Here is a 12809-nt window from a genome sequence, read left to right as displayed (position 1 = left end):
CTCAGTTTCCTGGGTGGAAAATAACCTACTTCTCATATTGGGGAAACACATCTATATTTTAAAACGTCATCTTTCTCCCAGGGGTGACAAATCCAATTTCAGCCTCATAGATCAAGAGAACAGATTCTTGTGACTCCCAGTTGTCAAAAAATGATGTCTGGTAGAGTAGCATCCCTATAAGATTTATAACCATCCTTGGGGGGGGGGGGGGGCGCCTCGCTGGCTTGGTCAGCAGAGCATGCGACTCTTGATCTCAGGGTTGTGAGTTTACTCAAACGTATATGTATGTGTGTGTGTAGGTATATATGTATATATATAACCCACCTTGGGAAAATGGGTTATGTAGAGAAGAAAATGATTCATTTAAGATAACTCATGCAATAAAAAGCAGTTCAATGACTACATAAAATCTTTAGTGAGTAAATACACTGATGTGGTTTGGGGATGCCTCAGAACTCCACATACTCTTTAAGAAAAGTCTCACAAATACTTCTTTTTTGTCCCAGCCCACCTCCAATAGAACCCAGTGGACTTACAGCCCATATTAAGCATGGATTTTCTTTCCTCAGTACCCATGAGAAAATATTTAAATCAATGGAAATAAAAGTAGAAGGTTTTTAAAAAGAAAAAAATAAATAAAACAAAACATTCTAAACTCAATTAAGTTAACATGTAGCTACGTTGCCTTTGACAGACACAGAGTAGCTCCTTGTACACAAACTGTGTACACTGAAATGCCCAGGAATCGCCCTAGAAAATTAGTTAAGAGCTTTAAGGTATGTGCACTAAATTCAATCCCACCCTGCTCCATATGTTGCACCTTGTGATTCAGAATGTCATTCATCCTTCTGGTTGCCTCTGTTGTATAAGATTCAGGGAAGCACTTCTTAGGGACAACACCATATTTTTCTAAAAGAAAACAAATTTTGGTGTTCAGTAAGGTAAAAGCATACTCCAGCATTAGAAACCTTGGCAAAAATAACCACTGCTTTAAAGAATAGGCCATATTTTGCCATTCTAAATCAGAAAACTTAATTTTATACTTCATATTAATAAACAGGACATTAAATCTGCATATATATCCATATATCTGAGACTGAATTCTGTTCTTTTTATCTATACTTTGTAAAACACTCAGCATGATGAGGTTTTCCCAAAAGACAACTTTTTGAACGAGAATACTTTCTAATTTTTTTTTTTTTTAACGTTTATTTATTTTTGAGACAGAGAGAGACAGAGCATGAATGGGGGAGGGTCAGAGAGAGAGGGAAACACAGAATCCGAAACAGGCTCCAGGCTCCGAGCGGTCAGCACAGAGCCCGACACGGGGCTTGAACTCACGGACCGCGAGATCATGACCTGAGCTGAATTCAGATGCTTAACCGACTGAGCCACCCAGGCGCCCCGAACAAGAACACTTTCAAACAGTTGTAGTTTCAAAGTTTTATGATCACATCAATGGACAAGAGATAAACTTTTTCATAGAAAGTCAGTTCTACTTAATACTACCATACCAGCTCTTCACAGTACCTACCTCCTTATCTCTCATTTAAGAAAAGTACTTAATAGGTGAGAGTGTAAGATAAAGGTTCTTAAGCTAACTGTATACCCTTCTGGGAGACTAATTCTACTCTGTACATAACCACCAAAGAAATGGCCCACGCCCAACTACAGAGCCTTGCTTGATCATACGGACTTTCAGTTCCATTAGAGAAATGCTCTTACCAACAATATTGACAAGCATATCCCACTGTCCACCATCATTTGCGGGATTCATAAGCAAATACTGCACCAGCCTACCATCCTCGGGCTCTTTTTTCTGGGCTGTGTCCACAAAAGCATTTAAGAAGAAATAACAACGTTCAACCTGGAGTAAAAGAAGTTAAATAAAATTAAAGGAAAAGAGAGCTAATACTTTTATTGACATTATCAACACAACAGGATTTTTGGACCTAACACCATAATAGGTATTTTTAAACTAAAGTTGGTAATTAAGTATCAGTATCTGGCTTCATATTTAAAGTTTCTTCATATATTTCTGTAGATACGTTCAATAGTTTATCCAAAATAATGCACTATTTTATTTAGATACAAAATCTGAAACAAAGTCTTAATCAATAAACATCTAATAGATGCTTATATAACATACACTTTAAAAATTAAAAAATGAAATGAAATTTTTATTTACTGTTTTTCTAACAAGTATTACCTGGATGGGAAATTAGGCCGTAGAAAGACCAAAGAACCTAAATAAAGATGCTCAAAGGGGAAATTATTAAAAACAAAATAAAAAATTTTAAATAAGCTAAGAAAGAAACAAGGAAGCATCAGGGTGAGTCAGTAGACTTATTATTTCATTGCAAAGAGTAGCCACCTACCAACCAAAAGCAGTTCTGTGTTTGAAGAGAGTCAACCTTTGATACTTTGGAAATCAGAATAAATGGTGTCCCATCTATAATGGAAGGCAGACTATAACTGGAAAAGCAAGAAATGAAGAGATAGTCCCTACCAACGCTGATACTGAAAAAAAAAGCCTTGCAAGATCAATCCCATACCTTGTCCCAGAAAAAGAGATAAGATTGACTAAACTCAAATTCTTCAATATTTAATTTTTTCATGAATGGAAGTCTCATAACATTCAGACAAGAAAAGATCCAGCATCGCCCTGTAACAAGAAAGCAAACCAAGAAATTAGAATGAGTGTTCACATAGATTACATTGTTCTATCCCTGCTTCCTAAAACTGAATGCATGACAAGATCTTCGACAATTTAAAACTAAATCAGAAAGAACAGAAAGATTAAAACAAGGGGCGCCTGGCTGGCTCGGTTGGAAGAGTATGTGACTCTTGATCTTAGGGTTGTGAGTTCAAACCCCACATTGGGTGTAGAGTTTACTTAAATAAATAAACTTAAAAACAAAAACACAAGAAAGGTCGGAATTAGTATTTGAAATATATACGCAAAGGCTTAAAGTCCTTAACATATGAAAAAAACTCTTTACATATCATTTAAAGAACCCAATACAAATCGCCTAAGAAAATCACATTAGAAAAAGAAAATACTGCTAGAGATGTGAGCAGAGATCATGAATAGATAGATAACTTAATGGCTGAAAAAGATATAAATGGCAAAGAAACATTTTTTGAAGTTTATCATAAGATACCTGTTAAGTTGGGATACATTATTTTTTAATTAATAATGCCCAATATTGAGAAGGATTTGGGAAACAGCATTATTGTACACTCTGGATATAGACCCAAACAGGCACAAAATATCTGAAAGCAAATTGGCAATATATGGCAAAAATTTTAAAAAGTCCCTACCTTTTTTTAATGTTTTATTTATTTTTGTGAGAGAAAAAGAGAGAGCAAGTGCAAGAGAGGGCGTGTGCGTGGACACGAGTGAGCAGGGGGCAGAGAGAGAATGAGACAGAGAATCCAAAGCAGGCTCTACCAGGCTACATACTGTCAGTGTGGAGCTCGAACCCACGAACCATGAGATCATGACCTGGGCCAAAGTCAGATGCTCAACCGAGACACCTGGGTGCTGCAAAAAGTCCCTACCCTTTAATCTGGAACACGTAGTGTATGCTTCAATATAAGGTGACCCTAACATAAGTCAATCCCCATTCTCCCAAATTAAAAAAAGGTTGTTGGGACACCTGACTGGCTCAGTTGGTAGAGCATGCAACTCTTGATCTCAGAGTTGTGAGTTTAAGCCCCATGTCGGGTATAGAGATTACTTAAAATCTTCAGGAAAAAAAGAAAAAGTTGTTTGACTAACTGGATCATACAGACACTGGAAAACATAGACGAAATAGTAACTGGCCGCCTATAATACTTAATTTAGTAATTTAAATATATACAGATATTTAATAAATTGATGTAGAAACATTGTTTCTTCCACTTTCACATATGTCATTTTCACATTGATTCATATCTTCACTTGCATTTTGGTATCAGTGCTTTTGCCATCATTAGATGTACTCTTTCAATGGGACACTTCATCTTTCTTCCATCTAGTATGTTTGAGTCACAGCAATGTTTTAAATCTATCCTTCATGCTATCCCTGAAAACCGTATGCCAGCATCAATTATACAATCACATTTCTCATTTGTTCAGTAAGTAGATAATCACAAACTTTACAATGTCACCATTTCCTTAATGATTTAAGTGATCTTTAAAAGATCTATTTACAATGATATCCAACATTTCCATGTGAGGTCACATCCTAGGAATATATTATGTTCAAATTTTTCGCATTTTTAAAAAACTGATTCAATCAAATGATCTCTACACGCATCCCAAACTAACACAGATTGAGGCCATTTCAGAGTTAAGTGCTTACCAAATTGTATTTTACTTCAAAATAAATTAACCACAAGTGTTCATTATGAGGATCTCTGTAAGGCCTCAAATATAAGGTAACTCTCTTTACTAAAGGAAAATTCAGGGGGAAAAACCCCTGACCTTTATTTAGCATAACTTTTTTTTTTTTTTAAGAGAGAGAGAGAGAGAGAGAGCTTGCGAGCAAGTGCACACAAGTGAGAGGGGGAGGGGGCAGAGGGAGAGAGACAATGTTAAGAAGGCTCCATACGCAGGGTGGAGCCGGATGCAGGGCTCAACCCCACAACCCTGGCATCATGACCTGAGCTGAAATCAAGAGTTGAACAGATACTCGCAGTGCCTGGGTGGCTCAGTTAAGCATCTGACTTCAGTTTAGGTCATGATCTCACGGTTAATGAGTTCAAGCCCCACATTGGGCTTTGCGCTGACAGCTCAGAGGCTGGAGCCTGCTTCAGATTCAGATTGTCTTTCTTGCTCTCTGCCCCTCCCCCACTCACTCATTTTCTCTCTCTCTCTCTCATAAATAAATAAACATTAAAAAAAAATTAAAGAAAAAAAAAAAGAGATGGACGGTTAACTGACTGAACCACCCAGGCACTCCTGGGCGTAATCTTTTTACTGCTATAAACGCATGTTCCTGCTATATTGGTAAATGAAAAAGGTAGATAGGTTACCTAACAATATGTAAGTATCCACCTATATTAAACACACACACACACACATACACACACACAGAATAAAGACCTGACTTTAAAAATATGTACCTGTTGGTATTTTGCAAATATTCTACATTGAAGAACAATAATTTTGTAACAAGAAAAAACAATTAAAAGTAAATGACGATAGGGGCACCTGGGTGGCTCAGTTGGTTGGGCGTCTGACTCTTGATTTCAGCTCAGGTCATGATCTCACAGTTTGTGAGATTGAGCCCTGAGTCTGAGTTTGTGCTGACAGCACAGAGCCTGCCTGGGATTCTCTCTCTGTCCCTCCCCTACTCACTCATGCTCTCGCTAATAAATATTTTTTTAAAAAAAGAAAAAAAATAAGCAACTATAGTATTTTTCAAAAACCACTAATTACTTAGCTCATTTTTACCTTGGGTCTGTTTGTATGTCACCCCTCTCATATTATTTCCCAGTAAAAAAAAACCTGTATGTACTGTTAATGTGAAAACTACATAGCTCATATGCTATTTGTAACTCTTGTAAATAAAAGTGATACTACAAAATATAAGACTTGATCTATTCCAGAGGCACATTTCCAGGCTTTTCCCTAAGAGGTCACTGCAATCTAAACTGTGTAGGACCACTGTGACATTACTAACTGGATCACTTGCATCCCAAGCACTTCTTACTATGGCAAAACATTAATTATGGCAAGGTCATGGCCTTAACATCTAAAAATCACGGAGTTATGATTTCCATACAAGAAAATATATCCATGTTAAACATACACTTTGAGTTCTAACTGGCTCTCACCAAGCACTGATCTGCTTTCTGTCAAAATACACTGTAAGTAGTTTTTATTTTTTATTTATTTTTTAAATGTTTGTTTATTTTTGAGAGAGAGGGAGACAGAGTGCAAGGGGGCAGAGAGAGAGGGAGACACAGAATCCAAAGCAGGCTCCAGGCTCTGAGCTATCAGCACAGTCTGACACGGGGCTCAAACTTGTGAACCGTGAGATCATGACCTGAGCCGAAGTCAGACGCTTAACTCACTGAGCCCCAGACGCCCGACTGGGACTAGTTTTTAAACGGATAGACTTTTAAAAGTCCTTTTAGTACAGTTCTGCCATAAGAATGTCCTCCTTATTTAGATTCCTGGTTAACCAATCTTTCACATTGCTGCTTTTCAAACAATCATGCTAGACAGCAAAACAAGAGCTCTTGACCAGTAAGGCAGGAGAACTGAGTATTTTTCTGTATTACAAACTGGTCTATTGGTGGAAATTGAGCCCATTAACACATTTGCTCAAACTGTAACTTTTGGCCTATTTAAACACTTGATGATATTTTGATATAATTACGTTGTGTCTTTTCCACTCCATACATCTGTATATGGCCTTCAGGGCAAGAACATTTTGGAGAGTTTTCTAGAGCATGAACATTTTTGCATGGTCTGTTTCGTACTAAAAACATGTATCTCCAAGACACCGGGCCACAATCACATAACTTCAGGACAGAATACAGTGAATTACATTCAAACACATGACTTGTCACTTTAATGCTCAACGCCAAGTACACCATCAAGCCACAGAGGACCAAAGTAAGTCACAAGGTAATGTTCTTGGACCTGCCTTTCCCTGTGCCTGTTCCCTGGAAATTTACAAGTTCTTTCAATGCAAACTTCTTCTACTCAGTACCATTCTTAAGACCTCAAAATGGGGCACTGTCAGGAAGGTTAAGTAAAGTGTGCAAGGAGTGTTGAGACCTCACCTGAGCTCTTTTGGTTGGTGACTGGCTTGCCTTCCTGAGTCACAGCGTGCTGGAACACATGCTGAGCACCCTGTACCGTGGCCCTCTTCAGGCAGATGTCCAGCAGGTCGTGGGTGGTCCCAACATTCTGGGCAAGTACGAACTGAGGGTCGGAGTTCAGTTTCTGAATCAGAGCAGCTACCTTCTCCGAATTCAGTCCTGTTGGAAGACCAAATGGTATTGATAGTATCAAAAGGGGGCTCAAGAGGGCTGATCCGGGGATCCCACAGCTTGGCTCTAACTTCGGAAGACCAGCCGGAGGTGACCCTTGCGGCGGAGAGGCCCCTTACCGGCGACCTCCTCCAAGTGCTGTCTCCCTCTAAGGCCGCTCCAGCCCGCCTAGAACGCTCCATTCCCGCCATCGCCCCCGGTCCCAGGCCCGGTTCTCTCCGCCGCCGGGCCTCTGGGGCCCAGCTGAGCCCCCCCGAGAGGACCCCGGCAGGGCCTCGGCGGGAAAGAGCGGCGCCTCACCCGCGTTGTTCATGGTGGCCACACCGCCCGGCTGGGGAACGGTAGTTTTGGGGTTCTCAGGGGAACGCCGGGGTTACACTGTGGCTCGCTGCCTCAGCTGCCGGACCTGCCACTCACACACCGAACGCCAGAAAGAGGGAACCGGCCCGGTGGCGGAGGAGGGCTGAAGCCCAGAGAAACGGGGTCCGCGGAGGGACAAAACTCCCCCTCGCGTTGCTGAGTCAGCGCCGTCTGGGCAGGCCCCGCCCGGGGGAGGGACGACCGGGCGGGCTCCCGACGAGGTCCATCCCGCTCGCGCCCCCGCCCCACCTCCGCGCCGCCCGGGGTCGGCCCACGCGGCGCCGGCGCCCTAGCGCGTACGGCTCGCGCTTCCTAGCCCTCGGGGCGCCCCAGCCTTTGCGTGCTGGATCCGGAGCCCGAATACTCTGGCCTTGGGGAATGGACCCATTAAGCCTTCCCGGAAGCCTAAAGGGCGCTCGAGGCAGTAAGGCGGAGCTGAGGGGCCGCATCATTAAGCCCAGGGCTTAGGGTGGGTGGGCTCGTGCAGACACACACACAGAATGTTCCCAAAGGCTCTACCCGGAGGCATCCTTAGCTGACCATTCACTGCGTTTTCGATGGCAACTTGTTGCTTGGATTCTAGTCAGGACCAAGTTCTTGTATTTGAGGGGAATTTGGAACCACGCTCTTTCCCACCCACTCAGAAGATACTACCACGGTTCTACAAATAAGACATCTGCTCGTTCAAAGAAAACTATCCATTCTGGGCTTCATGGAGTCAGTGAGTGTTTCCTGCTTAGCCCAGCATGTACTGTGGGCTTAACTAAGGGGGATGACAGAGGTCAGTCTTATGCACCAACACTGTTTTGCCAGGCCCTCTACAAAACTGCAAATGAGCTGCCCCCCTCCTCTCTGCAGGCTTTCAAGATAACTCAGCGATTTTCCATGGTTTTGAGATTGTGATGCCCTTTAATATTGTTTTTCGCGCAATGAAATCTCAACCCACTGGGATGCGACCCACAGATGATAAAGCAAATACAAATATATCTGCCTTATCGCTGAAAATCCCGACTCTGCTACTCAGAACACTGAGAGTCTATTGTGGAACCTGGACTCTAGGAGCTATATTGAAAATCATCACTGGTTCTACAGAATTCTATTATCTGGAAAAATCCGCACTCAGATACTAGTCATTTGAGAAAGCACAATCTCTTATGTCCCTACGGAGACCTAGCTAACATTTTGGGGATATGATATTAACTATCTCCAAAAGGGCCCATGGACTATCCTGTTTTGAGATTCTTCTGATGTCTGAAGAAAGGGAACAGGTGGATATTATGCTGAAAGAAGTACTTTCACAAAATGATGCCCAAGCATCTTGCTCAATTTAACTCAAAATTTTATTCATTATCTACAAGGTACCAGGCACGAAGCAAGCTGCTGATGATATGGAGACCAATAAAGCTTCAACTTCCCCTTAAGAAATTCACAGTGTAGTGGGGAAGATGCAAAATAACTTTTAGACAATCGATAGTAGCATACCAATAGTACTGCAGAAACAGTGATGAGAGAGCTGTTAATTAGGGCCAGAAGCTCCTGAAAAAAGAGGTGACAGGTGAGCATAATCTTAGAATGAATGGGATTTTATAAGGCAAAAAAGAGGAAGGGCACGCAAGGCAGCAGCAAAGGCACAGAGCATTAAGGCACACAGTAAAATCATGTTGAGGAAACTGCATCAGAGTCTGATGTGGTTAAGAGCAAGGAAGGGTTTGAGATCAGGGGCAAGGTATAGAACTGGAAAGGTAGCTTTGGTCAGGATATGAAGGGTTTATATGCCATGCCCCAGCATCTATAGTTTAACCTATGAGTAATTAGATGCCAAAATTGATTTTTAAACAAAGGAACGATGTGCTCAATTCTGTGTAAAGAAAGAAACCCAACGGCACTGAGGAGGGCGACTTAGAGGGGAGAGATTCTGGAGATAGAGAAACTAGTTAGAAGACTGTTCCAGTAGTGTCTTTAGAAAATGATCCTTAAATTGAGGAAAGGGAAGAGACACAGATAATCTGGAAGTTTTCAGCTGAGCGAGAAACTGGATCGTGGTGTCATTAACCAAGAGAGGGAGTACAGAAAAATAGGTATTTGGGAGTATGCAAGTAAGCAGGTAATGAATTCAGTTTGGGCCTTGGCAAGTTTGGGGCACCCACAGGACCCCCAAGAAGAGAAATACAGGAAGCAGATGAAAGGATGTCTAGAGATTAAGTAAGACATGCAAGTCTTGGAACCATGAAAGCCAACAAGGTTGCAGAAGAAAAGAGAGTAAAGCAAAAAAGGGATGAGAACTGAGGATAGTACCCTGGGCGGCAGCATGCGGTTTTATATGGTGTTTTCCAAGCTCTGCTTGCCAAGCCACGCGCTCTGGCCTGTGGCTGTCTTCAATCAGAGCATGCTGCATCTTTTACAGGTCATTACAAGGAAGCCATATGGAAGTGCCATTAACTCCAGTAACAGCAACATTTAAGGAATGATTGAAGACCGGGGAGCCAGCAGGAAAGGACAGAAAAGAGCAGACAGAGAGGTAAGAGACTTGGAGTGTTATGTCTTGGAATCCCAGGAAGGCAAGGAGAAGACGGTGAAAGGACTGAAAGCTACAGAAGAGTTTGGCAATTGGATCAGGGGCAGCCTTAGAGAGGGCAGCTTAGTGGAAGGGTGTAGCAGGCAGAAGCCACGTTACAGTAAGTTGAGAGGGAAGAAATGTTAGGGAATCTCCTTCGGGAGGAAAGGAAAACTTATGTCTACCAGGAGGATGAAAGGCAGGAACCAGATGCCAGAAGGGTATAGTTGCTAAGATAAGAGCCTAGAAAAAGAGGAGTGATGGAATCAACAGGGTAGGTGGAGGGGACCAGTTTTACAGCCAGTGCCACCCTTTTCATACCAATAATTACATTTCCCCACCCCATGCTCAGAGATTCCTATCGTCACTTTGCCAGGTCTCCTACTCTGCCCACATTGTCAGGGTGACACCCTTAAGTGCCAGCTTTCCACCCAGCAACTCACACCCATACAGTCAGCCCCCATATGAGCACAGACAAGAGGTGTGGAAGAAAACTGGCTTCCCAGTGGGCTCACCCCAAATGACCTAGCCAGGAAGACATACATGTCCCCAAAATACAATTCTTGGGATCTACCCCTCTAGCTCCATCCAGAAGAGATGTTGTTGGGCCCAGTGACCCCTCATGGAACGAAGCAACTAGAAACAATTCCAGTATGAAGTCCACAATATTAGAAAAGGAAATCTTTATAAACCCTGTGAAGTGGCATCACCTGCTGTTGCGGGTGTGCCTACTGCCTGTTGCTTCCATGGGCTGTACCCAGTTAAAGCCAATAGGACAAGTCTCTGAGCAAATTCTACATCCTGGTTCCCCTTCTGCACTGTCCACCAGTCTTTGACAAGTGTCGGTCACCTGCTTCTACTTTGGCAGAAAAGACCAGGTTTTTATGTTGGATGGAAGTCTGGATTATTATCTAACACAAATATTTTGCATATAAATGTTGCCTTAACACTGAGGTTTGCTTTGGTCAGAAAGCCTCCTGGTATTGGGGTGCCTGGGTGGCTCAGTTGGTTGGGCAGCCAGCTTCAGCTCAGGTCATGATCTCGCAGTTCATGAATTCGAGCCCCACATTGGGCTCTGTGCTGGCAGTTCAGAGCCTGGAGCCTGCTTCGGACTCTGTGTCTCCATCTCTCTCTGCCCCTTCCCCAGTCCTGCTCAGTGTCTCTCTCTCTCTCTCTCAAAATTAAATAAACATTTAAAAAATTTAAGAAAAAAGGAGAAAGCCTCCTGGTATTTCATTACACCTGACAGTAAACTTCAGACGTCACATATTGGTGTCCTGCTGGGCCAAATTCAGCTCCTAGATGTATCATTTGGCCTACATGGTGTTTTAAAATTGTTGAGCCAATATTTAGGATTGGGACATTTTGTATACAAATCTGGGTTACTGGCTTCTCTTGAAAATATTGTTTCAGGGGCGCCTGGGTGGCGCAGTCGGTTGGGCGTCCGACTTCAGCCAGGTCACGATCTCGCGGTCCGTGAGTTCGAGCCCCGCATCAGGCTCTGGGCTGATGGCTCAGAGCCTGGAGCCTGCTTCCGATTCTGTGTCTCCCTCTCTCTCTGCCCCTCCCCCGTTCATGCTCTGTCTCTCTCTGTCCCAAAAATAAATAAACGTTGAAAAAAAAAAAAAAAAAAAAAAAAAAAAGAAAATATTGTTTCAAAAAAAAATCTTTTCCCCCACAATAGTCATTTCTCCATCAAAAGTGAAAAAAACAAAAAACAAGTTAAGGGGGCCCACATAATTTTCTTTTTTTTTTAATTTTTTTTTAAATTTATTTTTGAGACAGAGAGAGAGACAGAGCATGAGCAGGGGAGGGGCAGAGAGAGAGGGAGACACAGAATCTGAAGCAGGCTCCAGGCCCTGAGCTGTCAGCACAGAGCCCGATGTGGGGCTCAAACTCATGGACTGTGAGATCATGACCCGAGCTGAAGTTGGATGCTCAACCGACTGAGCCACCCAGGCACCCCGCATATAATTTTCTTTATATCGAGCTTTCTTGTTTCACTCATTTCCATTTATTACATTTATTTATATTTGAGTTTTTCATGCCCTGATTTTGGGTGGCCTAAGTGGAGTTTGGGAAGACTACTTCTCTCCTATACTCATCCCTACCCATAACCTCCAAATTCCTTCCTCCCTGAGATGTGCAAAGTCTGCAGGAACTGACTTGAATAAGGCTTTGGATAAGATCAGATACTGGATCTTGGGACTTTTTGGGGCCCAAAGAAGCCCATATCCCTTCACTACACTTTTCCTCCAGATGTACCCATCTGAGTACAGGTAACTGGCAACTTCAGGACTTCTATCTTCCCTACTATTCCTAAACCCCATGTAGGCTTAATCCAACCCTGTTACCCCTCCTTCAGATTCAGATTTTAAGGATTTGACATATTTGACATCAATTGTAAATCATGTCTTTTTTTTTTTTTTGAAACATTGTCCAATGTTCTAGAATGACATCGATATATCAGCAATATTATTCCTACTTCTGGATATGACATTTCTGCAACTCACTCACTGTTCTGGGTGCTAGCAATTCACAGAATATACAGGTAGAGGAACCAGCATATGCAAAGGCAAAGAGGCACAAATGAGCTTGAGTGTGATTCAGGAAAAGTAAGAAAGTCTGGACAAGTTTTACGAATATTTTAATTATACAAATTTGAAGTAGTTCATCATAAACTTTTTTAAAGTTTATTTTATTTATTTTGAGAAAGGGAGATAAAGAGCAGGTGGGGAGGGGCAGAGAGAGAGGGAAAGAGAGAAAATTCCAAGCAGGCTCCCCAGTGTCAGTGCAGAGCCCCATGTAGAGCTTGAACTCATGAACCATGAGATCGTGACCTGAGCTGAAATGAAGAGTTGGGCACTTAACCAACTGAGCCTCCCAGGCACCCCAATTATAA

General features: G+C 42.4%; 1 protein-coding gene and 1 long non-coding RNA gene across 4 annotated transcripts in view; one reads left to right on the top strand and one right to left on the bottom strand.

Annotated features, from left to right (window-relative positions):
- The window catches only part of BLMH (bleomycin hydrolase), a 45610-nt gene extending 38078 nt beyond the window's left edge, over positions 1 to 7532 (bottom strand). The window contains exons 1-5 of one of the 2 annotated variants that reach the window (XR_006714785.1): positions 7294 to 7521; positions 6784 to 6981; positions 2556 to 2665; positions 1726 to 1867; positions 821 to 909 (exon numbers count right to left, since the gene is read on the bottom strand). Coding sequence is in view for 1 of the 2 variants with exons in the window: in XM_045487777.1 (XP_045343733.1) it covers positions 821 to 909; positions 1726 to 1867; positions 2556 to 2665; positions 6784 to 6981; positions 7294 to 7306 (552 nt within the window). In the remaining variant the exon portion in view is untranslated. Of the gene's footprint in view, positions 1 to 820; positions 910 to 1725; positions 1868 to 2555; positions 2666 to 6783; positions 6982 to 7293 lie in introns of both variants that reach the window. The other variant, XM_045487777.1, reaches the window with a different exon arrangement.
- A 44-nt stretch (positions 7533 to 7576) lies between these two features.
- Positions 7577 to 12809, top strand: part of LOC123603209 — a 49944-nt gene continuing 44711 nt past the window's right edge. The window contains exons 1-2 of one of the 2 annotated variants that reach the window (XR_006714793.1): positions 7577 to 8908; positions 9758 to 9871. This is a non-coding gene — a long non-coding RNA (uncharacterized LOC123603209). The remainder of the gene's footprint in view (positions 8909 to 9757; positions 9872 to 12809) is intronic. The other variant, XR_006714792.1, reaches the window with a different exon arrangement.

This window comes from Leopardus geoffroyi, chromosome E1, assembly GCF_018350155.1.
Source record: "Leopardus geoffroyi isolate Oge1 chromosome E1, O.geoffroyi_Oge1_pat1.0, whole genome shotgun sequence".
Lineage (NCBI taxonomy): Eukaryota > Metazoa > Chordata > Mammalia > Carnivora > Felidae > Leopardus > Leopardus geoffroyi.
Note: the sequence above shows the minus strand (reverse complement) of the source record. Positions and strands in the feature narration are given on the sequence as shown.